Consider the following 27,760-nt stretch of genomic DNA (forward strand, 5'->3'; position numbering starts at 1 on the left):
AAGCTATAGCACGTATCCTGTTTCCTTATTTAGTTGTCCACAACATTGTTTTGTGACCTTTAAAGGTTGTGCAAAGGTCAAATTTTTAAAGTTGTTGAACGAAACCGGGTTTTCGACATTTTGCAGCTAATCACCTGTCACTCGTACCACATCATGTTGATCATTTTTATAACTTGGTCAAAAATCATCACATTGTCTCATCCTTGACTTCTGAAACGATCTGCATCGTCAAATACAGCTCGTGAACCATCGTCGTCTTCAGACTTGTTTTTAATTTATTTATTTTTAGTTTGTTCAAAATTTTAATTTTTGAATGTCTGTCATTGGTATCCCATCCTCGGTGTCCATTGGCATTGATTGATGATGTTTTTAAAACGTGGTGAGATCTTTATTTTGAACATGAGATTGTTTGTTTCTGTTACTGCAGAGCCACCCAGAAATGGAGCCTGCGACTCCTCCGCAGTCACCATCTTCGCCCAACACCCCCACAAACTCCCAGCTGGATGGAAACCTTCCAACATCTGATGGTACTTGGGTTGTTATGGATATGCAGTACATACGTTCGGGGTGTTTGGAGTCGGGCAGTTTACTGCGTTTACTGCCGTCGTGTGCTCGTGTCAGTTGAATACCTTTCTCTGACTTTGTATAGGCCTCAGGTATTCAGTATGCACCTCTTGTTTTCAGCTTTGGTCAGCACTGAGCTACCCCTGGATCCCAACACTCAAACGAGTAACCTTCTCATCACCTTCCTGAAATACTGCTCCATCGTCATGCAAGATACCAAAGGTGACCGGGGTTCAACTACCAAAGGTTACCTTCAAAGATTTTATCGAATATTTAAAAAGTCTCTCTCACTGTGTGTGAAGTTGAGAGAATGCTTCCTGTTGCTATCAAATGAGCTCTATGTTCATCAATTGTCGAGCCAGGTGTACACAGCCGGTCTGTTGAGAAAGTTCCACTAATTATCGACACGCTCGTGCCTGTCGATCAGGGGGCCTGCGCGTGTGAGCGCTCTGCCTTTCCGCACAAGTTTTAATCGGCAACATCTATCTGCTCCTGTTCGCTCACTTGCCCAACTAATTTGTCCCTCTATCTCCTCCCCCCCCCCCCCACCTTCCCCATCAAACAGTGAAGCATTGAGCCTAACGAAGCTTTGCCTCTCTTGTTTGGGGTTATCGCACTCCACCAGCACTGCTTCTTGGAGAGGTTCTGCTTTGTCAAATATTTGTCTCAAAAACGCTCCACTGCTTGGTTGGAAAGTGTGGTAGAGTTTGCACAAAGTAGGTTTTGGAGTGGGTGACTGATGAAGCTTGGTGACAGGAGCTTGATTATCACCTGCACCACCACTGGTGATATAATTGGAAGACGTTTCTGATTGCAAATTGTAACAGGCTCGTATCGACTGTTATTACCTTCACAGTGTTGAGATTGCCTGATGGCCTTTGATACCTGAGATCACCATTATTTTTATTTTTTTTAGGTCCTCATGGAGGATCTTTAAGTCTTACTCACGTTGTTGTTCTTCATCTTCTTCTTGTGGACTTTTTTGTTTCACAGCCAACAGTTTTCATCGAAACTTCCTGAAACTTGGCGTATATATGTAAAAATACCCTGCGCAGACAGTAACCATCTCCGTTTTTGAAAATTCCTCCAAGAAAAAAAAGTTATGACGTCAAAATATCTCCGCCAATGGAAATCGCCTCAAAAATTATCTCTGAAACTGGGCAAGCTTTTTGAATTCTGTTTGCGGGAATCGAACAGGGCATTAGCAGAGATGAAGTACCGCACATATGGTACATCACTATGACGTCGTTTCAATTTTTATGACGTCATTCCTATTTTTTGATATTTTTTGTTTCACAACCCAGAGTTTTCATCGGATCTTCGTGAAACTTGCCATGTATATGCAGAAAGCCCACGCGCAGGCAGTAACCATCTCCGATTTTGGAAATTCTTCCGAGAAAAATAGTTGACGTCATAATATCGCCGCTAATGGAAATCGCCTATACCATTATCTCCGAAACGAAGCAAGCTGTTTGAATTTTGTTTGCGGGGATCAAGCCGGGCATTAGCACATAATTTATCGCAAACCTGATACATCACAATGACGTCATATTCGTTTTTATGACATCATTAAGAGGACGAGGATCTTGGCTCATTTGAGCTTGTTTTATTTCATGTTCAAAACTAACTTGAGCTTGAGAAACAGATTGAAGTGATGGCACTCTGATGACACCATAAGCAGTGTTTACTTGGCTCATCATCGATGGTGCATCAGCTGTGATAATATTTGCATTTTCACCGAACAGCCAAGAGGGTCAAGATGTCCAGCAAGCACGCAATGAGGCCATTCAGCCAATCTCTTGTGTCCTTCGCAACACTCGAGCAGCGTTTTGGAGCATGGGTATGCGATGGGGTTGGGGGAGAGATTGGGAAGAGATGGGTAAGGGCAAATTGTGGGGAGTCATTGAAGGATGCAAGTTTGACGACCATATTGTGCACGTGACATGGTGCACCTCAACCTTGGACCTCCTCTAATGATGTACGGAGATTGTTGTGTAATGTTCTGAGCTGCATACTCGTTTGTGCTGTTGAAAATGCGATTCACTCTCCATATGTCATTGCCCTGGATTTGCTGTTTGTTCTGCACTGGTGATTGTACAAAAATGAATACGGTTTGTTTCTTCTGTTTTCTTCTTTCTCCTGCTGTGTTTAACGCTGCTTTGCGTATGGCTCGATCCTCGCAAGTCTCCCTAATAACTGCATTTCTGTGCCTTTTCAGATGAGCATCGGTTGAACAGTGCCAAGCTGTGCTTAATTATCCTGACGTGCATCGCCGAGGTGCGTTTAATACACTTATCGAGCCCGAGTGCGTCCGCATCGCTGTCTGCGTTGCAAACCGAACCTCCGTTAACAGTCTGTCGCCATCCATCTCTCTTGATTGTGTTTGAAACGATTTTGATGCCCCCACGTGTTTTTGCGTTGTTTCTGAAGGATCAGTATGCAAACTCGTTCCTGCACGATGACAACATGACATTTCGTGTTCACCTGCACCGGATGGTGAGTGAGCAATCTCCCATTTGTCGCCTTCGTCCCTCTCGGTCTCCATCTCCATTGAGTGGTGTGACATGACACCTGCCTTGTTCCATTGATGAGATGTGTGCTTGATGTGCTTGCACTCATTATTATTCTTACCTCTGGATTGTATGACCTTTTAGAGTTGCCTTGTTATCGAGACTTTCCGTCGCAGATTTGCTTTCATGAAACGTTCTCTTCGCATCTCATGCGTCGTGATCCAACTTGAACACCAAGTTTGTTTGTTTTTTGTTTTTTTTTTTGAGGAAATGACTGTAGCAATCTCATTTTGTTACACTACTAATCAGTACGGAAGTCGGGCATGGTACAAAATGAGCGAAGTTCGCCCAAACGCGGGTACTCCAAAGCCCCGAGTCCGTAGCGTTTGCCGACGACCTGCCCGCTGTGCAAAGTTTCACTTGCAATGCATCTACATGATAAATCAGGAGTGTCTGCCTGTCCCCGAACTACTCCCTCAGTTTAGGGGATCAAACATTCTGTGGAACATTTTGGGATCCGAGCGGATGTCTTGAGGAGAGTGGGAGGTTTCATAAATACCTGAATAAAATTATGATTTTGACTTTCGATCCGTACGAAGCTGCCCCCGATCCGGAAGTAAACACAATCACAGGTTCGGAAGAAACATTCACCGGTTTGATAATATCTCGATACAATTGTGATGTTTGAGTTTCCATCCGAAGGACCCCGCAATTAATCCATTCGGAGATATGTGGGAGGTTTCATAAATTTCACAATACAATGATTATTTTAATTTTCGATCTAAACGGAGTGTTTCGTGTCGACCCTTTCTCCACCGGCAGATTCATCTGTATTGGGTGTCGCATGGAGAATGTTGTCTAGATTTGTCGACCGCACGAGTGTTTGTATTTTGTTATATTAATGGTGTAGTATTAATTTGTGATTGGAATGAATATGTCGAGAGATTGAGTTTAAAACTGACGAAATTATGAGGGTTTCTACCCATGACATTAGCAGTTTCATCATTGGCATCCACCTTACTTGTGTTGGGGTCAGCTGCAGTAAGATTTTTTTTTTTAATTTAATTTATTTATTTACTTATTGTTTTTTTATTTTTATTTTTTTAATTTTTGCCCAAGTCCTTCACGAACCTGCTATCCATGCCTGATGTTCGACAAAGTGGCACAGAACGTGGAATTCTTTGGTTCAAACGTTTTTTGGGGGGGTTTTTTGGAGACGTAGGTTCCCTCCCAGCATTGGTACCTAGTTTCTGATGATCGTGAGAGCCATCTGTTATCTATCTATATATTACTAAAACTCTCATCTTGTATTTATGTATGTTCCAGAAATACAGCCAAAACGGTACACGATAGCACACATATTTTTAGGGCCACCTTACTCGCCATTCTCCTTCGGTGTGCAGTATCAAGTTTCGTTCAAATCGGGCAACGAAAAAATTATTTAAAAATCCATTCCCGATTCAGTCAAGTACTCTTCGTGAGAATTTGATCAATGCAAACAACCTCAGCGGTATAGTTCGCTGTAGCTATCTTTTTTTTTTGTTTTCTTCAAATGATGTATTTAAAAATCTCAAACATTTAGTGTAGACAAAACTATTTATATTTAAGCATTAAATAAACCGCCATTTTGATGTAATACTTCCATGTTCATTAATAAATAAAATTGTGTCGAAGATTACGCACAATAATTTCTTAGACCTTTTTTTTTTTTTTCCCACATTGACGTTCAGTATCAAGTTTCGTTCAAATCGGGCAACGAAAAGAAATATTAAAATATTAATTCCCGATTCAGTCGAGTACTCTTCGGGATTATTTTATCGATGCAAACAACCTCATTGTTATAGTTTGCTGGAGATATCTTTTTTTTTTTTTTCTTCTTTTTGTTTTGAAATGATTTATTTTTTAATCAACCACCGTCACAATGGGAATCCAATTGATTCACGGGTCATCTAGTTATTACTATTAATATTATTTTGTATGCCAACCTATGGCTGGTTGCATCATTTCTGGGAGCGTAGCTGTGCCACTGATTCGGTGTCCCCCGTTTCCAGTAAGCTGGTACTCATTTTGCCAACATCAGAAGGATGGCAGGCTGAGTCGAGCCACCCGGTGTTATTTAAACAGCACGACAGGGGCTTGAACTCGATGCCCTAAGATCTTAAGCCCTTAACTGTTAAGCCAACACCAGGCTTCGCCATCGATTTATCTGCTTGCATCGAGTTTGGTGCTAAGAACATTTGCTTTATCAGGATGTTGGATACGTGTGTGCGTCACAATCTTCACATACACCAAATGCAGATACTTTGTCATTTATAATGCCTCATTGCTTCCAATCTTGTTTAACAATTCTGCAGTGTGCTTATAAACAGTTCTTGCTTTTCTGATCATTCAGAATGCCTTTCGACGAATGTACAAACGTTTGCAAAACCGAACCTGCATGGATGTCCAAAGATATTGCTTTGTCCTTTGCAGAGACATTGTCGTGTTTGGTTATTCATTCATTTTCTCTCACCCCACACCCGCACCTGCAATTAGCCGATGAGACATCGCAAGAAGGTTGTCGACAAGAACGTACCTTCCCGTCCGTTAGCCTGTGCTGTTCTCGGTAAGGACCTTGCCGCCGTGGTGTCTGTGCGACGTCGTGGTATTTAAGGACGGATGCGTTCTTTTTTTTGGGGCTTTTTTAGCACACCATTGGGGTCGTAGGTGGGTTTTGACCTATTGTCCGTAGTTGTGAATGCTGTAATTTAATTGCTTTGAATTTGTTTTTCTGTGTGCGAGCATTTCCGTACCCAGGCCATTTGGGTGACATTGGTGTTCATGGTAAATGTTCAATAGTTGTATTTGTGTGCTTTTACGGATGTTTGTTCTCAAACCTTGACCTCAAAAGACTGAATAGCATCATAAATATTATATTTCTTTATTCATTTATTTATTAGTCATTTAAATATTATGTAGGAGGGGGGAGAGGGGGTCAGAAAACTGATAAATGGAGGAGCTGGAAGGCCATCGTGGAGTGAGAGGAAGATGAGTAATGGTAGAGATGGAAATGAGCATTTTTTTTTTTATCGTATGAGGATAAGAGGCGGGGGGGGGGGTGGTTTGGGGTTAAACCTTTCTCCATTTTTGCATTAAACGTATGAGCTGTTTAACAAGCGGATGAACGTTCAAACTTGTGCTGATGTGTAAATTTTTAGCGGGTTTGCCAAAGAGTGATCAATCTCATGTTTGTCATTTAATGTCAGATCTCATGGTGGAGTTCATGATGACACACATGATGAAAGACTTTCCCATGGAGCTATACCTGTGAGTTACCCACCAGCACCTGAACAAACCTTGAAATGCTCGCTTGCACCTGGGGTCGTGTCACCGCCTCCTATCGTCTTGGTTTTCCCTTCAGGGGACTTGTATTTTTAAAATTAATATTCAGAGGAGGCTTGATTGCTCATTACATGAACCCATTAAACGTCCGTTCTCACCTGAGTACTTAGTTTTATGTCTGCACCACCAGCCTTTTTAAAACCACGTTATTGGTCAATGAGTCGCTGTTGCACACTTTGTAGTTTTAGTTGTCCGATTTGGTTCTTTCAAGTTTGTACCGAATATCCGCACTGGAGAATCTCATTAGGAGGTGTGGTGTGCATGGCTGCGCTGCTTCACTAAATGAGGGTTTATCTGTTTTGCGTGTGTTATCGGCGTATATAAGTGTTTGAACGACCAGCAATATGTGAATATCGGTGAAAGGGAGCGCAAAGCCGGCCTGAAAGTATTGGCTGGTCAATTACACATTTCATCGAAGACTCAATTGGCCTATTTCCAATGAACTGGTCGGCCGAAGCAGCTCGCTTCCGTCATGATTGGAAGCTGTCGCTGTGCTGGGCAACCTGCCTCGTCGGTTTGAAAGGATGAAGAACCGGTGTTGCTGGTGAAGTCTCTTGCTGATCTGCATCGTGGATGGATGTAATCAGCAGGATGTTGATCGAAGGATGCTCACTGCCGTGGGAAGCAAGGAGGATCTGATTTTTCGGTCGTTAACCTTTCATCGGAACAAAAGGGTTGACATACCTCTGTTAGCGTACCTCAGTCGACATCCTGTTGATTCCTTCTTTGGTTTAAAGGAGATGCACGTCGTACCCAGCAAGGTCATGCAGTTGAACAGACGAGTTTTGATGTTGCCATTTTGTTTTTATTTGCATCATAATCTTAATCATGTGGATTAACATATTCCACTGCAATGGGATTGGAGCGCCAAGGTCTACCTCTCTCATTCATCGTACGCTCCTGGCGGTGTTTTTGGCTCCACACCAAAGAATCCACTTTCGGCTCTTCCTTAAGAACGAGGAAACAAGCCGCACACAGTTTGAGTACTGTATTATCACCCGTTCCATCAAAGCTTGCCTCAGGTGCTAAATTGGAAGGACTGTCCGCGTCATGCCCGACCAGACTCTTTGCACGGAGTCAAAGCAATTGAATGGCTCTTTGTGCCTCGGGGTGTGCAGGCGCTGTGTTGCAATTGTTCAAAAACTGATCTGCTACCAGAAAAAGTGTCGTGTGCGTCTCCATTACACGTGGCAGGAGCTGTGGGCAGGTGAGGCGGGCTCTGGCTGTGCTGTCAGTCGAGCTCTTCGAACTACTCCTTTATTTTTGGAATGTCCTGTATAATGCATTTGCACTGTAATGAAAATGATTTGTGTATAATTCCAATGTAATCTATCTGCCTTTTATTTATTTTTCTTGATTTGAGGACATTTATAGAAATCGATCCATACTCTGTGCAGAGCGTTGGTGCTGCCTAAGCAGTCTCCTGGGCTATTGGGCAGAATCCTGGACTGGTCGCCACTCTGACACAGCATACCAGCAAGCTGGTACTCATTTTGCCGACCTTGGAAGGATGGCAGGCAGTCAACCCACCCGGTATTAATTCAACAGCCGAGTGGGATTTGAACTCAGGATCCTTGGATCCCAAGCCCACCACCCTAACCAATAAGCCAACACCAGGCAGATATTTTAATAGTATGTACTCAAGTTTGAGCTGTCCCAGTTGGGTTTGATTCCTTACCGAACTGTAAACTGTCAGATTGGTGCTCCTCAGTCAGGGTGCTGCGTCGTACGAGTACACCATCCTTCAAAGGGCAACATTTTCCCTCTTCTGCCTTTATTATGCGCTGCCGCGTTTTTTTTATACATCCAAACGTGGGCTTCAAAATGAAAATTTACCGAATATGCCCCATTATACGTCATGATTTCCGAAATAAAAACCTCATTTTGCAATTTATCAGTTGAATATTAACTGTCGGCACTTTTTGCAAACGAATACAAAACTTAATAACCCTACGGGCAACTTTCCACTCTGCTGTTCTTCACAGGTGGAGGTTAAAGATCCCAAGATCCCATGATCCCATGATGCCACTGGAGAAGAGTAGACGTAACGTGCCCGATACCCTTTCCGAATTCTAATGTCCTGCTCTCATTGATAGTGGGTGGAGGGAGGATAGTGGGGGGACATTACTTTGGTGGCACAGCCACTCTGGTGATTCAACCAACGCATGAAATTATTAAATGAATCCTGACTTTTTAATGGATGACTAACTAATCGGTGGTGTTTCCACTTTCAGATGATGCTGCAACGATAGTGTTGTTCCCTTTTTGTTGGTTGTAACACTATCGGCAGAATTCTTAAATGATAATGTTCTTGTGTTGTCACACAATCGCGTATAGGAAAGGAAGCAGAGCTACTTCGCTTCAGGCTATGACGACGTGCCTGTCGATTAGCAAAATGGGTTTGAACAAAGCAAAGTACAACGAAACGAATGTGTAACATCTCAAGCTGCCGATAATGTAATCGTTGAAGCAGATCATTTGTCCAGTCAATCCCCGTGACTGTCAACCTGGGTTTTCTGAACCCTTTCGGGCTGTGGTCCACAGTGTGTACGTACTCTCGGTAAGCTCAGTCTCCAATAGGAGTTTGATTCTCACCAAAGTTGTGCCAATCGGGTCACCATGGTCACCACATGATACAAAATGTGATGTGCAGTCTTTTGAAAGTAGGTTTGAGGTTGTAAATGGTCAGTAATCCAGACTGATACAAAGTAAAATCGGGTAACTTTATTTTTTATCCAGAAAAAAGCATCAGTAGTAGTAGTATGTCCTGACAAAATGAACACAGCATCATAGTCAAATACTGTGTTTATTATTACAAATTTAAACGTTTCATTTGACACTTTTCAATCTTTTTTTTTCACCATTGGCTTCAAATTGGGCAGAAACTTCACAGACTGAGCATCTCAACTCTGCCTCCAGACTCACATCCAGTATCTGTGGTCGATACTTCGACTTCCTGAACGTCATCACAGAAAATGTGGATTCACAGACGTGCATTGAGCCGAAGATCAAAAACCACTTTGCTATTCCTGAGTGGAGAACCACAAACTCGTTTCCCTTGAAAAGCAAACTCTGAGGCATCAAGACATCTTTTGCCCGTTGATAAACCTGACTTTGAGGCAAAAGCAAATCTGTTTCGAAACCGTACCTCTCCACAGTGTGCAGGCTGCCAAGCACTCGCGAATTACCAATGTCAAAGTGAAATGGATCTCGCAGAAAACTGAAAGGTTAGCCGAAACTTTTTAAATCGGAAAAGTGCTCGTCTAATTTGCCGAGCAGGCTCTCCATCCACTTCGCATAGCACTGCTGATCAAAATCGGCCTCTTCCGCAAACCGCTGCAGATTTGGAAAGTGCGTGAAATCCTGACTCTTCATGTGCACCGCAAAAAGTTTGTTTTGACAAACTCTCGCACATACTGTACCAAATCGCAAAGTCTGCTTTCCCTGTAGTTTCACGTTCAGTTCATTCAAGTGAGTGCTGATGGTGGTCAGAACCCACACGTCTCATTGCCATTCTTCATCCTCATTCAGAGTAAGTTGCCAACTATATTTTCTCGGCAAAGCCTCGGATTGGAGTGAGCAATGCAGCAAATCGTTGGAAGACCTTTCCATGGCTCAGTCACTGCACATTCGTAAAGTAGACTTGTGAAATCTGACTCCACTTATTTGAACAGCTCCACAAATAAAACTGACGATTTTGACAAGTGTGTCCATCAAATCCTTCAGCGTGTCTTTCCCTTGCTAGTTAAGCACAACTATTTTCTTGGTGCAAAATGTAGCGAAAGGAGGCCAAATCATCGCCATTGAGGCGATTCGAAGTCGGATGCTTCAGCAGACTGACGACAAATCTAGGTTTTTATTTTTTGTCCAGTCATCGCAGATGAACTATCCATCATGAGTGAAGCCAACTTCTTCATATCCAATTCGATCTTTTCCATGACACCTTTGAAAGCATCAAGAACGTTGATGCCACGAGTGCGGTCTTCCAGCCCACCAATTGCCAGCATTTCTTCGTGAATTTCCAAGTCTTTGGACGTCCAATAAATCCAGAAAACGAGCTGTGCGGTGTCTTGGATGTTGCACGACTCGTCCAGTGCCACCAAAAACGCCAGTTCTTCAAGGGAGCACACAGTTGGGCTTCAATATTTTGCAACAAATCTTGCAATCGATGAGCAACTGTCTCGTGACTCAGCTGCACATTTCAAACTTTCTACATGGTGGTTTTTTTTTTTGGTCTTTGATTCATAATTTTCAATCAAATTTTACATTGTTGTATGGACGATTCTTTCCCCAGTTGTACATCTGAAAACTTTCTTTTTTTTTTTTCGAGCCGGGCCGATTTTGTATCTTGCCAAAGTCACCATCTCAGACGAGGAAATAAACCGTTTCAAACATTTCTCCTGCTGATTCAAATTATCCTTCAGATATTGATATTTAGCTTTTTCAGTCAGTCGAGTCAGCAGCACTTTCGGGTTCGCTTTGCCGTTTTCTGACAAACTTGTTCATGTCTAAAAAGTGAATCGTGTACAGTATATCAAATACTAGAGGGGTAAGCATACGAACTGTCTCCCCATTGTCTCGGGTCGCTCACCTACATTTGATTTTTCATGGTTTCGATGACCATTGGCACATAAAATTACCATTGTCTCGGGTCACTCACCTGCATTTTTCTCTCATTTATTTATATTTTCTTTTATGGATGTTGTCTGACGATTCTGTGATTTCCAGCCCACTCCCCCCCCCCCCCGGTGTACTGACTTTGATGTCCATTCCATTGGCACACAAAATCTCAGTTTTCTACGTCGCCCAGAAGATCTCGATCTTTAATATCAGTCAGTGAGTGGTTAGAAAGAGCTTTTATAGAAGTTTATTATAGAGACGGCGGTCAGATCACTGATATCTCCAGGTTGTGGCATCACTACAGCAGAAGCCATTTCTGTCGTCCAATGGCAAAACGTAGTAAGTTATCTTTTGTTCATTTAGAGAAAACAAAGGAAAACTGTTTTATCAAAGGCCTAATCCGACTGACTTGCTAGGTTTTACCATTGACATTCAAGCATCTTAGATCCACTTTTACAGATTTTGTTGTAGTATAAACATGTGACAGACCCTCGTAACTCCAAAAATGACAAAATCTCAACTTTGACCAAAAAGTGACTTACTAGGTTTTGCCATTGGAAGGTGGATTTGTTCTTGAATTAACACTAAATATAGCAGTTTAACGTCAGCCCATTTTGTTAGCTCTCATTAATATTGAGTGTTTGGGCACCCTGCTGGTGCTGTCCGGTCACTGGTGCACCAACGCAATTGCTTGCAAAAGGAAAAAAAAAATCTAACTGTTGAAGAGCATCATTTCACCATGTCTGTGATCGATCTGACACATGTAGCAAACGGATTGGACAACATGGCTCGAGGATGATTGAACACCATCTCAGGTTGTCTGGAAGGGGTGAGACACCTTTTGCAGACATGTTGAGTTGGTTGGACAACTAACTCATTGCTGCTACTCTGGCATTTTATAATACATAGATCCTTGAGGATGTGAAAAGTACCTTGACGTCATCAATGTTTCCAAGTTGAATTGTCTATTCAATGATAAGACAAGATTCTGCTAAAAATGGACATTATCATCTTTCTTGTTACCTTCAGACAATTTATCTTCCCAAAACAAAATTTTTGGACTTGGTTTTAAAAAATTTTTTATATCTGGCTTGGATCAGCTATTTCGATCTCGACATTCTCATCAAATCACGTTCTGTAATCGTATACTTTATTATTTTTTCTTTTTTCTTTTTGGTTTTGTTCATCGTGCATCGTCAACGACCATCCGCCATCCAGCGGGTATGGGACGAAAAGGTCTTCGTGTACGCTGCTGGGTTATTTTGTGGCAAATCGGCATCTCTGAGCAGAATGACCATGGCAGAACTGCTGGAAAGTTGGCTGAGTGAAGCTTGTCAGTAATCCATGTTGAAGGCGATTAAGTGCAGACCCAGTTTGCCTGCCTAACAGGTTGATAATCCAATCCTCTCAGTGCTGTGGTTCCTGGTCCTGATCACCACACAAGTTCTCATCAAAAACGTGTATTTATGACAGGGAAAAAGGGAAGGAAGAAGAACATGGCCACACAGCCACGATCACAATCAAATAAACTAAAAGGGCACTCGGTGGAGCGCATGCTTCTGCCCCGCAATGCCTGATCAACAAGAACATATCGGGCCCAATACATTTTTGGGATATTTTTTGTTGGCCCAATCTCTCAATGGTGAAGAATCACTTTAAAAATTATCAGATCTGGATTCGGATCTTCACCAAAATCGAATTGATTAGTTGTTACACACCCAACCTGTCCACCAAGTTTCATCTGAATCCGTCCACAACTTTTTGAGATGTCATGCTATATATATATCTCAAAAATATATAGCATACTTTAAAAATTGTCTTGGAGGTAGCGGCCAAGGTTAACACCCCCCCCCCCAACCCAATTTCTGATGGCGGCGGTTAACACCAGCCCCCAGACGGCCGAACTTCTTCCTTGGAGGCCTACAGCCGAAACTCTCGGAGATTAATGCGCGCACATGGGAAAAGGGCGCAATGGCGGTGCGACGGGGGCACAGAAATGGATGCACAGCACAGGGGGTTTTATAGTCGAACCCCATGACAAATACACGAATACAGTTACTTAAAATGAACACATTTAATGAAAAATAGACATTCACAAAGGACAATAATCAAAAGGTAAAGATAATGTGAAGTCAATAAAATTCAAAGTCTAAGTCGAGGCGTCTCCACACAAATTTAAATACAGACAAAGGGAAACAAAATAAAAAGAAAACCCGAACCCTCATTCTTGTACTTAGCTTGGCCCAGAGCTGGTCTTTGTGGAACTTGGAATTGAGGCGCTTCCACCAGCACGTGCAGACTCGCGCAAAATGGTGCCAAGTCACTTCTCTCGTAGCAGGACAAAATGTACACCAGGTAATCCGTGAGTTGCACTCAACACCAAGGCTCAAACCCGTGTAGCTGCTTTGTGCGTCGATCGTCCTCACTGACCCGCTATTTGACATGCATGAAGTTCGGAGTCCGTTCCTCGCGATTCAACCAAGAGCCAAAGGCCAGCATCTTGCTTCACCACGTGAGCCAAATGGCCTCAACACAAATACAAGAATCGTGTGATCCTCTTCGTGCGTCGAAGGAAAGCCGGCCGTAAAGTCATGTTCTTTCAGGCCATCTCCCAAACTACGTTCTTTCTCGACCACATGTGTTCCTTCCCTCAACTCAACTCTACCTCGTGCGTGTGCTCACCCTGTGCTCCACTCTCCTCTCCGTCATGCCTAACCACCGTTTTCTCCTCCGGGGCGTGGCTTGCTCGCACGAAAACCCGGGAAGGCGGGATCTCCGCCTGCTCGGCACGCCGGGCTTGCCTCTGACGTAATGCCATCAATAATTATCGGCCTCAGGGGCGTGACTTTGCCCGCCCTCACCCTTGGAGGTGGGGCTTCTGCCTGCTCAGCACGTTTGCTTGTAGTTATTTTAGGGACGTGTTTCCCCACCTTTATTGCTGATCTTGAAATATAAAACAGAGGGAAAAGTCGCAGAGGGGCGATTACCTACTGGGGAAACTTATTCTTACTCCCTTGCTAATTAGTACCACCCCTCCCCCCGTGTGGTGACACGTTGTACTTAAGCTCAGTCTCCCCCACTTAATTACATCGAAATGTTTCCAACATGTCCATGGACCAAACAAATCTATTCGATTCTAAATTCCCGATTGCATTCGTCCATCTACCCCCACGACAGGAACAATATTTATTCTCGCTTATCAAAATTGGAGCTATATGTGGAAATGATACTTTGGAGTCCCTCATCTGGCTCGAGTCCTCGCGCACTTTGGTTTACTGAATCCAGGGAAAAGATTATCCTCTCTGAACTGCCAAGGCTTTGCAGCCTGGACTCGAATGAAACAAGAATGAGATTTTTTTTTAATGTTTTTTTTTGCGTCCCTTCATCAGCTGTGTGGACCACCTCTGAACCCCATCTTCCTCTGGGGAGTTTCTGCATCCCCTGACTATCCATCACTTTGTCTCAGCTGAGATGAAAGCAGCCATCGAGGTTGCAACATTATTGAGTTTAAATCTGATACCTGAAATGTTGCTGAATTTGCAAGGATGCACAAGGACTTTTGACACAGGAGGAGGCCATTTTGCCCATTAAGCCTGTGCTGTATCACCACCACATTGATTAATGCTTGCAATTTATCAACTCGAATTCACTTGATGGGGGAGTGGGTGGAGGAGTGGGGATGGAAACATTAAGGCAGACATACACATGAACACACACATGGTCCCATTGTGTCCCCAATCAGGAGAGGTTGTCGTGTTGCTGCTTTTTAAAAATCGCATTTTCATTCAAATTCGGCTTTAATTTAATACTCTTGACTTGCTCTTCTTCTTTCTTTATTGTACTTTTATTGTGTTTTTAACAGCAATATTGGGTTCAAGGAGGTGTGTGTGTGTGTGTGTGTGTGTGTGTGTGTGTGTGTGTGTGTGTGTGTGTGTGTTAGTCAATGGGCCCATTATTCCTGTGCTTGTCTTGTTCGGACAATATTTTGGGCTGCCACTGGTAACATGCAACCTGCCGCATGGTCGGGTTGTCGGCAACTCAACCGACACCCCTCACTGGCTTTGCTCGTGGGGTGGCTGACTGTGACACCTGCCAGGACTAAAAACAACACTTGACAAAGGGTGGATAAGCTCCCTTCGGGAGCCAACAGGGATGGGGTCTCTTCACAAACACCCAATGGAGGCCTGGCCGAGTTTCCTCCTCCTGCACAGTTGTGCTATGAAGAAGTTTCCTTGTTTCAGGACCAAGTGAAGGTTTTGCCAGTATTTCCCTCCTCTTTTCCTCTGTGTCCCTTCACATTGAGTGGTTCTCAACCTTGTTTCGGGCGAATTTCAATTGTTGAAATTAAAAAATATATATATGCGATATCCAAATTCCAAGAACAATTTGATCTTGAGACGTAGAAGAAGAAGGGTCATCTGGTCACTTGTACATGACGCTGGTTGCAGTAGTGCTGAAGTTGAGTTCACATCTGCTCTGAATGACTATGATCAGGTAGTTGAGCAACAACATTTGCCTGCCCAGACACCCAGAGATAGGTTGGAGGTTTATCAAATCACGGGTAGAGCTTGGTAAGCCGTGTTGTTAAGACGAATGTGAGAAGGAGAACAATGGATCACCGGTGAGTATGTGGTGGCCATTCCAGAGCAAGTTTGTCTTGAGAAAACCCCAGGTGTAAGCATTCATTTTGTCGTGTGTAGTGTTACCGAGGTGCAGCAGGCAAACTGAAACTGCATATGCCGAGCTCTGACGAGACTTAAAACAGCATTGCGTTATTAAGTCAATAGAAAATGTTTCAGGTATGAGTACTGGCTTGTGAAGGAGGTGGAGAAAACATAAAGTGAAAGAGAATACGAACCGATTGCCCTGAAGAAGCGTGGCTTTATTGCCCTGAAGAAGAAGGAGGAGGAGGTTATCAAGCTGAGCTGCTGCACTTGAGACAATAGGTGGTGCGTTGTCCGCACTTAATGTTTGTTTTAAATGTGCAGGACCAATGTTTTTGTTATTTCCTTATTTTATTTTTAATTGGTGTAAATATGGAATTGCTTTTCTAATGTTCCCAAGTCGAGTCCCGTTGATTACGAATGAGGGTCATGCGTCCCTTGAATTTACCAGTGTCGTGAAATTGTGTGCATTTTGAAAGAGGGCCATTATTGATGTAATTTGACTTTGTTACAAAGAACAGCTTTATTTTGCCAATCTTGACCACAAAACAAAACCTCCATGAAGATTCACACTCGTGGCTGAAAACGTTTGAGTGAGCAGTCGACAGGTGTTGTGAGCAATGTGTACTCATAGTGTTACCCCACTGCCAAATCGATCTTGTGATTTCTTCCTGGCGTTGGGATTGCTCTCCAGCCATTCCTCAGGATGTGCAGCCAGCTTCCACATTGATCTTACGATGCTTTCATTTCTTGGCAAATGTGAGCATAATGCGACGTCTCATCTGGGAAAGCGAGGTGTCAGCTTTTGGTGAACATTGTCAAAGATTTCCCTTGACGGATGAGTTTTCTCAATCCGTTGAAGCTGTCGACAACCGTGTCCCATCTCGATGGTCAATCTCACTTGGATCGAAACAGCATGAACAAGATTCTCCATGCGGGACGGCAGAGATCACGGGTGGGAGAAGCGAGACGCTGAAAAGTCTTTTGCAGAACCTTGAGGTGATCCCCATCGCATTTTCTGATTTTAAAAGAAAAATAAAAAAAAATCTTAATGTCTCCAAATGTGTGATCACAGTAAATGGAAATAACCGAGTTCCTCATTTCCACATCCCACAGTCCATTTTTCCTTTACAGACATTTTCAATTTTTTGTTTGTTTTGTGCAGACAGGATGTGATGATGTACAGATGCGTAACAGTTAATGTAACGTGCTAGTACCGGGTGCAATTGGTTGTCGAGCTATGGCTTAAATTTTTGATATCGTGGTCTCTTGCTGGCTCGTGTGGTTGCTCTGTCCATTTGGGAGGGATGTAAAATCTGTGCACCCACAGATTTTTTCCTGCTCTTGTGAAGACTCCATGTTTGCGTCTGACAGAGTTTGAGAGTACTTGTTAATTTCATCCTGCACTATGGTTTTCTTTTCTCATTTTGTTGAGACCTTTTGTGTTGATCTTTTCGACTTATTTTTGCTATTTGCATTCCACTGAACTGAACATGCTGTGTCCTTTTGACCAGGATGCCAGCTTCCGAAGGCTTGCTCTTCGAAATCGATGCAAGGGATCTCTAATGTCTGTACTGTTTCTGTCGAGAAGGCCTCTTTTACATTCCTTCTGAATGATTGATTGATTGTGTGCTTCATAATGCAGATGTTGTCCTCTTACTCGTCTCTGATGGAATTTGTAATCAAACCCAGTACTGCACAGCACTAGTGTGAGCTCGTTTTGTACTTGTGGAGTGGCGTCCAAAGTAATTTTTGCTTGCAATTGCACGAGTTTTTATTTGTCTCCCTCGACTCGTTGTTACTTGCAACCTGTAAACCAAGGACATGAAATGCTTCCTGTGTGTTCCAGCTCTCATCAGTGTGCTCAAGTTCCTGCTGTCTCACGAGACGGTGCTTCTGGGAAAACACAACATTTTCCCTCTGGCTCTGCAGGTTTTTACTTTTGAACGCTAGCTTTTCCATGCCCACGCGTTTTTCCACGCCCACTCGAACCACTTTTCTTGCCATCGTTTTACTTAACCGCTTTAGCAAGGTAAACTGACACTCTCTTCCCTAATCCTCAGGTGGTTAACCTGTTCAACATGTTCATTACATATGGAGACACATTCCTGCCCACCCCAGGCAGCTACGACGAGCTGTACTACGAGATAATCCGCATGCACCAGGCATTTGACAATCTCTACTCCATGGGTATGAAGCACCGATGGTAATTGCATTGTAATTATCCTGCCAGGAAGAAACGGTGTGTGGGAGTCCCTGTGTTTTAAAGTAAGAATGATAGCAAAATCAGCTCGTGGAGGGGGTGGACTGAGCATCTCGTGGACCCGTGGATAAATCGGAAAATTCTGCAAAAATGAGGTTTATTTTGTCTCTTCAATGCTCTCTGGGAGTCGATCCGCTTCTTCACTTCTCTCACTTGCAATGTGGCAGCCAGTACTCTGACTTTCACCATGTCGTCGAAAAACGATCACTGGTCACCTACTATTTTTGGTAACGTTTTTGTGAATGATATTCCTGGAACTGTTCCTCTTTCAAGACGATTGTTAAAGTTTGTGTCAATTTCTTTTTTTAATGGCGTGGTAGTGGTCGTGGTGGTTGTTGAGTGGTTGATCATGTGGCATGATACACATTTGATTTTTGTCTGTCTTCAGTTCTGCGACACTCCACTAACAATGGGCAGTGGAAGGATCCAGCAAGCAAGGTGACTCAGGCTTTGGTGAACATCAGGTAACAACAACAACAACCTTCACCTGTGATTCTACATCTTCCAATAAGTTTGTACTTTGACTTTGGCCTGTTGAGCATTAAGCGAATGCCATTTTGCTTTTGAATTGAAGCATTTTTTAAATGTATGCTTTACTGTTGGATCTTGAGGAACCACATTTAACACAATGAGTGATTCATGTTTTCAGGTCGAGTATTTTCGATATCGCTGCTGTAATTAATAAAGAATTGAATTGCTTGTTTCAGAGCCATCGTGAACCATTTCAACCCCAAGATCGAGTCTTTTGCTGCAGTCAATCACATTTCCCAGCTTTCTGAAGAGCAAGTGAGTTTGGCTCTTTTAAAGGATTGATGAGCCGGTCGTGCCATTGCAACGGCGGAAGGTGGTAAGCTCCTTTAATTGGACAGGGTGTCATTGCATTCACACGGCCCGCTCCTGGCTCTGATCTTTCAGTTTCGACTTGTGGCCACGAGCCTTCTTGGCAATGGATTGCACTCGATGCAGTTTCTTTCCCTTTGCTCGGGCACACGCTGCGGGGCTTTTTGGAGTCGGCAATTAAGGCGAGCTTTTTATTATGGCCGAGTGGCAAGCCTGTTCATTTTGCCCCTTCGTTAGCCGACGCGTGGATCTCCATGGGGGCGACGGTGATACCTGAGCCACGGAGACCCGTATTCGTCATGGCAGCTCATTATCGTGGGGCCGGGACGCATGCTTCTCAACACCTCGTGTTCCGTTACCTCCCTCGGGGTGTGATTTGAGGAGTCTTCGCATTTTATGACATTATGAGAAATGTTGCTTTCTGAGAACACCATCACAGGACTGATTGGGGCTTCACGACACATGGGGAACATCTCGGCACGGCTTTGAGTGCCACGAGCAGTCCTCAGCCATGCAACTTTTACATTCTCCCATATTACACACTTCGCTTGGCTTGAAAATAAGATGGTGAAGATTAATAGTTTCCATACTCGAGCTTAATGTCGGTAGCATAAGTACTTCTGTCAAGGTTGTTACCTTTTATTATGAAGGTTTCCTTGTTTGAAATATATATATATATATATATATATATATATATATATATATATATATATATATATATATATATATATATATATATATATATATATATATATATATATATATATATATATATATATATACCATAGTGCGATTCCTACTCTGGACTTCCTTTTTCTCAGTGTACCTTCAAACCCCTTGACACCCCTCTCCTTCCCCATTGCATGTCATGCTGGGATGAAGCAGCTTACTCATTGCATTATTTTTTTTTTTTGCCCATTAATAACCTCCCCACCATCAACACCACCAACAGGTGCTTTCAGTTGTTCGTTGTAACTACGACACATTGACACTGAAGCTCCAGGACAGCCTAGACCACTATGAGCGCTACACGGAGCAGCCTCGCGAGGCCAGCTTTTTCACCCAACTGGTGGGCATGCAGTGACATCTGATCACGGAGGCATGACAAGGGGCACAGATAGATGTAGAATGGAAAGTACTGTCAATGAGTGAATTATGCATGAAAACTGGAGTGTGGGGAGGGTGCGTGTTGGGTGTTTACCTTTTTGAAACCTGATGTTCTGTGATGCTATGTTTAACATTGGCTTTCAATTATTAACGAACTTGTGCATTCATTCATTTGTTCATTTATTTATTTCATCACATTAATTTATTTTACAAGAACCTTGTCCCAGTGTAAATCTTGACTTTCAAGTTGTCTAAGATTTATTTTTAGCCTACCTGGAATTGGAATTCCAGATAAGGTATTGTCATCGTGCTCTGTCCGTCCAGCCGTCTCCTATTTCAACTTCTCTAGCCAAACCGCTGGGCCGATCCGGCTGAAATTTGACAGCAACATTCCGCTCCTGACTAACGGGGATTTCAAAGCTCGTTCTGGTCGCGTGACTTTAGGTCAAAATGGCCGACTTAGTAGATTTCTTCAAATATCTTCTTCTCCAGACCCACCGGTCAGAATGCCACCAAATTTGGGTTGCAACATTTGGCCAGGGTTGGGATGTTAAATTGTCGAGGTCATGCCGATCACATGACCGGGAGTGTGTCAAAATGGCTGACTCGGTCAACTTTTCAGAAAATCATGTTAATTCCTTCAAAATCATCTCCAGATCCACCACTGCCTAAACTCTGTTTGCTTCTAAATCTTGTGTCCCAAACCATCGCTTTCTGTGCCCACCTTACCCAGTCGCACCCAACTGTCCCTGGACTCTGTGTCCTTTTCTGCTGACAAGGTGGAGAGCTTGCTGTCAAACCTCGACTCAGATTCTGCAACCGGTCCAGACGGCATCAGCCCACGTGGCCTAAAAACCTGCTCTTCTGCTCTTGCTCACCCTCTCTCTGTTCTATTCACCCTCTCTCTGTTCTATTCACCCTCTCTCTGTTCTATTCACCATCTCTCTGTTCTATTCACCCTCTCATTTGCTCAAGGTAATCTGCCATCTGCGTGGAAATCGCCAAACATTACTGCCCTGCATAAAAAATGTGCAAAAACAGATTCCTGCAACTACAAACCAATCCCCATCTCCCATCAGCAAGGTTATGGAATCCATCATCGCTTCTGATGTCAAATCCTTCCCCTTCTCCAATGGCCTGATTTCCTATCATCAATTTGGATTCAGACCAGGTCGCTTTACTCTGGATATGCTACTTCTGCTCTCCCAACAATGGATAGAGATCACGAATGCCAGACATGAGATCAGAGCCATATCCCGAGACATATCACGTGCTTTTGACATGGTCTGGCACCCTGCCCTGCTCACGAAACTCTTCCCATGGTATGCAAGGCAATGTACACTCGTGGCTCATGGACTTTCCTGTCGCAGTCAATGCATTGCTCTGAATGGAATTCTCTCATCTCCTCTTGCCCAGGCTGGAGTTCAAGGCAGTGTTCTTGGTCCTGTGCTTTTTCTGGTTTTCATCAATGATCTCTGACTCTGAAAAATCCTCTTTATCTCTTTGCTGAGGACTCCACCCTCTGCTGTGTCATCTGTTATCCCTCAGACCGACAAGCAGCAGCTTCTTCACTCTCTGCAGACCTGGATAAAATCACAAGCTGGTCCAACACTTGGAACATGTCTTTCAATCCTGACAAATCTCACACTCATTATTTCTCTCCAAAAGGACCATATGGTACCCCCCCAACCCCCCATCTACTTTGTCAACAATCCTCTGGAAGTCCTTTCATTCAAGCTTTTGGGTCTCATTATCTGCCATGGTCTTTCCCGGGAAAGCCACATTTCAAAGCTGGTCTCCAAAGCAAGTTGCCGACTGGGCATCCTCCGATGTGCAAAGCCTTTCATTGGCACACCTAAGTTTCTCACCACATGCAAAGCTTTCATCCGTAGCCTGATGTAGTCCTGCCCAACCCTCTGGGCTGGTGTTCCTGCCTCATGCCAAGCTTGGCTTCACACTATGGAAACCAAGGCATTTAGGATAATTGGTATCTCCAGCAATGAAGCTGAACTTTGGGTTTCTCTCTGTCACTGCAGGCAGTTTGGTGGTCTTTCTGTCTTCTACTCTCTTCTCTCCAGCCTTTCCCCCCTGCTCTGTCTGTGTTCTGTATCTCCCTCCCCCAGCAGTACTATATTTCCACTGGACACTCAAGGTCTGCCATCAAACCCCCTTCTGATGTAACTACCAAAATTAAAAATCGCTGCTCACCTTCACTCTTTCATTCCTCTTTTTCTCCACCTCTGGAATAAACTCCCACACTCTCTTCAATCGTACTCTTCCCTCCAGGTCTTCAAAACAGCTCTTCAGCACCATCTCATGTCTTCCCCCATCCACAACCATGACCTTTTCTACCCCCATTAATCCATCCCAAACCCACCTCCTTCAAATTCCCTGCTTTCCTTCCTGAAAGTCCCTGTGGTGTCCATCTTGTTTCCCCCATGTACCCTGCCCCATTCCTCTCTCTCTCTTCCACAGATCTCCTAATGTGTCTGTTCCCTACTGTTGTTGTGCTTCCCTCTCCCACCCCTCTTGTGTTTTGATCCCTTTGTTATATGTTCTGTGTGTTTGCTCTTATACGAGTCTTGACAATGTGTACAAAAAAAAGTCAGAATGCCACCAAATTTGTATTACATTATAACAGGGTTGTGATGCTTAATTGTGGAGGTCATGCCGATCACGTGACCAGAAGGGTGCCAAAACGATGGCCTTCGTCAATTTTGGGGGAAATCGCAGAAATTCCATTCAAAAATCTTCCTCTCCAGACCCACCAGTCAGAATGCTACCAAATTTGCATGACAACATTGCACCTGGGCCCAGTTAAGCTTCACGTCCAGTGGTCCTATTTTTCTTTGTTCATTTAATTTCCACTAATCTCATTCCAGATTGGCATTCACAATGTAACATGATGACTGTTTGAAAGTTAACCGTCTGGAGTGCTGCAAGACCCTTTAATATCTTGTTTGACTCGTTTTTTTCTTTTCAAAAGGGACTAGTTTAGAGGACGTGTGAACGATATCCTACGGGAAGAGCGGTCAGTTGAGGTGTGCGCGACTATCGATGCCAAACGACCATTGATTCTAAACTACTGCTGACCTGTTTGCTTTCTTCAAGTCAAAGGTGGATGGGTTTTTGTTTCTAATGGGTCTCTCGGTGCAAATAGTATCTTGTTAAAGTAAAACGGAGGGAATTTTCCATCCTATCGGTCATAGGTGTGTGCCAATTGGTTGGACCATCCTCCCATTCTGCTTGTCACCATGTACACGAGCCAGAAGAGTGTCCAAAGGCTGCGCTTGGTAAAACATGAAGGGCTGCTTTAGTTCAGGCTTGAGCTTTAATATGGGACTGTCGATCCACATGCCCAAAGGGGCCAGCTCTTTGTGGACTCGCGGTGGTGGCAGGGTCTGGGAGACGTGTCCGGCTTTGTTAACTTTGATATCTCCGCTCGTTGATTCAAATGCAATAAACCAGCACCCTCAAAGAACCCCCTCCCCCCCCCCAAAAAAAAATTGTTTTGTTTTTTTTGGACACAAAGTCGAGGCTCGTCGAAGAGTTAAAACGCTGAACGGATCAGGACGCAAGAGAACAAAAGCAACAGAGAGACGGGGGTTTGGTTGAAGGACAAAATAGATGGACTTGAAGGAATGATGGGTAGGGAAGGATGTATGTGGGTGGACAAGATGGATACAGAAGGAAAAACTAAATTTCTCAGGATGTTGGCTTTGTGGGTGGGGGTTGGATTTAGGCATTGACCCACTGACCATTGCGATAATTTATTCGGAGGCCCAGACCCCCCCCCCCCACCCCCCGTCCCAATCCCACAAACGTTTGTTGCTTCATTCTTGATGACTACCAGGAAACCAGAGAACTGTGGGGTTTGGGTTTATGATGCTGATGAGGGGCTCATGGACCTGACAAAAAAAAATATTTTAAAATCTGGAGTAATTATAATTAATAAGGTAATTTTGTGCTTGTTATTGCTCACTCTGCTATGGGAATGAACTAACACATTCCATCATTCCTTTCCTTTTTCAATATCGTCAACAACAACAGCAATAATTAAACATTCAATTCTGAAGGAAAGCAATCATTGCGAGACCACCATTCATCGGTGAGGGAACACCAACTACACCACTATGGCAAGCCTTGGGTAGTTTGACCTTTTGTGTGTGGTGCGCTTTCATTTAATTGATTCATTAAAAGCCTTTCTTGATGACAATAATGATGAGCGTTTGTGGTATTGGTGTTGTAAATGAGTCCAGCATCGATAACCTAATCAAACTGTGATATTTCTCTCTTGTTTGTTTTCTATTTTTATCGCTGTTGTGTGCAGCACCGTGCCAAAAGGTTGAGTTGGCGTCGCACGTCTGTAAATGAAGCAAATTGTCACCTGTTCTGCCATGTTCATGCAGCAGGAGGGGTCTTATTGTTTCCCAGCCATAGGGAGCGTTGTTTTTAACTCCTCTTAAAACTGTGTCCCAATCAGAAGAACAAATGCATGCCATGTTGTTTGTTCATGGTTTAGCTGTTGATGTACGTTTTTATTGGCTGGCTGGGCCCGTTGTGTTGACTTTGTGGACATGGAGTTTGCTGCAAGACTCATTTCCATTTGCCTTGTCTGTGTTGGCTTAGGTACGCTCCATCAGTGCGGACGTCCGTCGGACGCTGTCCCTGGGCACTCTAAGTCAGGAGGTCCTGCTCAAGGAGTTTTCAACGATCGCATGACCTGTCCTGCGTGAGGCCTTCCAGAGGTCCTCAAGCCACCCAATTTCATTGTGACATCTCAGGACTCTCTGGTCTGCTCTTTATTCCTCCCTGGCTTGGGTAGTCTTTGTCAATATTACCATTGATCAGTTTTGAGACCCCAAAGGTTGGTGGTCTCCTCACTTGGTTACATTGCCAATTTCCAATAAATCCTTGCTCTCCCGAGAAGTAAAATTCTAACGTATTTGCATGTCAGAGCTCAGTGGCTACTGTGCTGCCATAATGTGTGTTCGTCAATTCTACAGTTACTTGGCGATGCATAAGTTGTGGGTGTACGGTGGTGCGGCTTTAGATTTTTAACACCTGCATAAAAGCTGCTTCAGCTCATGATCAAATCCGATTGTATGGTGTGATTTATTTTTTAAATAATAAATAACGATTTCATACAAAATGCCAATTGATTGCACTCTATTTGGAAAGCACGTAATGACTGCAGATCTTGTTTGTACTGTGTGGATGGAGTGCAATTTCTGAGGCCCTTTCTGTGGAGGTGGGCCTGGGCTGGGGTAGAGGTGAGCCTGAGCCTGAGCATGGTCTGGGTTGGAGGTGGGTCAGGACGGCTTTGAACCTTTGGCTCCATCCGGTGCAAGCCTTCCCCCCTTTAACCCTGCAACAGCTCCTCTTTACTCCCCCTACAAACCTCTCAATCACCGCCTTTTCCCCCTCCTTTATTCGCTTTACCATCCCCCCCCCCAATTTCCCCTCCTTTATCCATCCCCTCCCAACACCACCTCCCCCTTAATAAATCACCCACCTAACACCACCCTCCACACCAACCCCATATCTCCCTTCCATACCAACCTCCAACTCAAGCACAATCTGAATTGCATTCATTTATTATTAATTATTTTTCTGCCGCTCATTTTGTTCAATTTGTTCCTGGTTTGTGTTGTTGGCACGCGTGTGCTTTTCCTCCCTTTTATGATTTCCTTTATTATTCATTTCCACTCTTGTGATATTGTAATTATGTTCTCTCCTTATTTCATGCTCATTACGAATGTAAATTGATTTTGCTGCTTTTGTAAATGAAGCTGTGTGTGTGTGTGTGTGTGTGTGTGTGTGTGTGTGTGTGTGTGTGTGTGTGTGTGTGTGTGTGTGTGTGTGTGTGTGTGTGTGTGTGTGTGTGTGTGTGTGTCTGTCATTATCCAACAAAAAAAGGTTTGACCTTGATCTCAAGAAACCTGATGAGTCTTCCAGAAGATTTTGTTTGTTTGTTTATTATTATTTTATATATATATATATATCGGAAAGCTGGTTTTGTCCGGGTGTTTTTGACTATTGTTGATGGTTGTGAATTATTATTTTATTCATGGCAAACTGAAGTGTGAAAGAAATAAATGTAACGTTGAGCGAGAGGGGTATTTGCATGATGGAGTTTGATTTTTCTTGGTGTTGTCCTCCTTGTGCATTTATAAATAAGTTATTAATTTGGGATTGTAGTCGTCGTAGCTGGTACGATGGCCAAGAAACGCTCTCCTCTGAGCTTTCTTGCCTGGATTTGAACCCCGAAACAACTACAGGCATTCTTGTGTTTAACATGCCGGGCGATTCATCATCGTGTGTACCATTCATGGGAAGGATGTTTAACTGGGCATTCCGTTTGGCACCAATGGTCATTGGTAGACGTTGAAGATCCTGTGGTGTCTTGTCGGAAGGGAATAAGTTAAAATCGGCATCCTGAACAAATCACAAATTCCTTACCAAATCGCCTTCAAACGAACAGTGCCACGGTGGGATTATTTGGTGTGTTGATGAGCATGTTCGTCATTTGTGTGTGTGCTTGCACTCGCTGTTCACATACGTGTGTGTGTGTGTGTGTGTGTGTGTGTGTGTGTGTGTGTGTGTGTGTGTGTGTGTGTGTGTGTGTGTGTGTGTGTGTGTGTGTTGGCTGTTTATTTTGGTATACAAAGTCAAGGCTCGTGGAAGAACTGGAACAAATGGATTGGGATAGAACAGAACAAATAACAGTAATGGTGGGCGGGGAGGGGGGGCAACACCAATAGCAGAGTTGAAGGATACTTTAGCCCAGACTCGAGATGGAGACGTGGACAAACAATCGGTGTGGGGTGAACAAGAGAAAGAAGGAAACTCTCAGGAAGGAAATACTCGAAATTTGGAAGGAGGTGGGCTTGAGGGTGGAAGAGGTGGTTAACAAGGTTGGAAAAGATCATGGTTTTGGATTGGGGATTATCTGAGATGGTGGTGAACAGGTGTATTGAAGACCTGGAAGGAAGAATGAGATCAAAAAGAATGTAGAAGTAGGATTCACGGTTGGGGAAAAAAAAGAGGAACTAATGAGTGGAGGTGAATAGTAATTTTGTGAGTTTCACGAGAAGGTGGTTGATTGCTGACTGCGTGCACCTTGCAGAAACCTGGTGGGAGGAGGGGTGCATGGGCCGGGCAAAGCACGGAAAGAGCAGAGGGTGCAAGATCAGAAATTAAGTGGTGGAAAACAGACCAATGACCTCTCTGCAACGGGAAAGGGATAGGCCTATCGACTCGGCCTCATTGTTGGATAACTGAATGATCTTGAAGGCCTTGCTTTCAATGTCGTCAAGGTGTGAGGCAGGGGTGCCAGCCCAGAGAGATGAGTCGAACTCCATCAAGCTGTCGATGAAGGCCTTGTAGGTGTATCGGGGTTCAGATGTGCCAATGAAGGACTTTGTATGACGGAGGATACCCAGTTGGCGGCTGGCTGTGGAGGCCAACTTTGAAATGTGCTTCGCCAAAGAAAGATTGTGGCTGTTGGTGAGATGCTTGTGTTTGACCAGCTGGTGATTTTATCAAGGTCTGAAGAGGGGGAAGAGGCTGATGAATAGACAGAGGATTTTCCAGAAAGTCAGAGAGATAGAGATCAATAATTAAAGTCATGAATAGGACTGGACCCAGAAAACTACCTTGGGAGAGGAGATGAAAGGATTTCGTTGAGTGCCACACATTGGCTACAAAAGCAGAGGATGTCAGCAAGCCATGTGTGGAGTTGGCCTTGGATGCCAGAGAAAGAGAGCTTGGAGAGTAAGGCAGGATATCAGACTATTAAAAACATGAGA

General features: G+C 43.8%; 1 protein-coding gene across 2 annotated transcripts in view; it reads left to right on the forward strand.

The window, feature by feature from the left end:
• ARMH3 (armadillo like helical domain containing 3) overlaps window positions 1–26,065 on the forward strand; it is an 82,430-nt gene extending 56,365 nt beyond the window's left edge. For both annotated transcript variants that reach the window (XM_085848914.1, XM_085848913.1), the window contains 13 exons: window positions 428–527; window positions 685–786; window positions 2,783–2,841; window positions 2,995–3,060; window positions 5,610–5,679; window positions 6,320–6,380; window positions 7,574–7,662; window positions 17,589–17,671; window positions 17,803–17,929; window positions 18,391–18,466; window positions 18,710–18,788; window positions 19,795–19,911; window positions 24,579–26,065. In XM_085848914.1, the coding sequence (XP_085705040.1) occupies window positions 428–527; window positions 685–786; window positions 2,783–2,841; window positions 2,995–3,060; window positions 5,610–5,679; window positions 6,320–6,380; window positions 7,574–7,662; window positions 17,589–17,671; window positions 17,803–17,929; window positions 18,391–18,466; window positions 18,710–18,788; window positions 19,795–19,911; window positions 24,579–24,671 (1,122 nt within the window). In that variant the 3' untranslated portion in view covers window positions 24,672–26,065. The remainder of the gene's footprint in view (window positions 1–427; window positions 528–684; window positions 787–2,782; window positions 2,842–2,994; window positions 3,061–5,609; window positions 5,680–6,319; window positions 6,381–7,573; window positions 7,663–17,588; window positions 17,672–17,802; window positions 17,930–18,390; window positions 18,467–18,709; window positions 18,789–19,794; window positions 19,912–24,578) is intronic.
• The last annotated feature ends 1,695 nt before the right edge of the window (window positions 26,066–27,760 follow it).

This window comes from Eptatretus burgeri, chromosome 12 (genome assembly GCF_056783735.1).
Source record: "Eptatretus burgeri isolate ZD-2024b chromosome 12, Ebu_testis_v1, whole genome shotgun sequence".
NCBI lineage: Eukaryota > Metazoa > Chordata > Myxini > Myxiniformes > Myxinidae > Eptatretus > Eptatretus burgeri.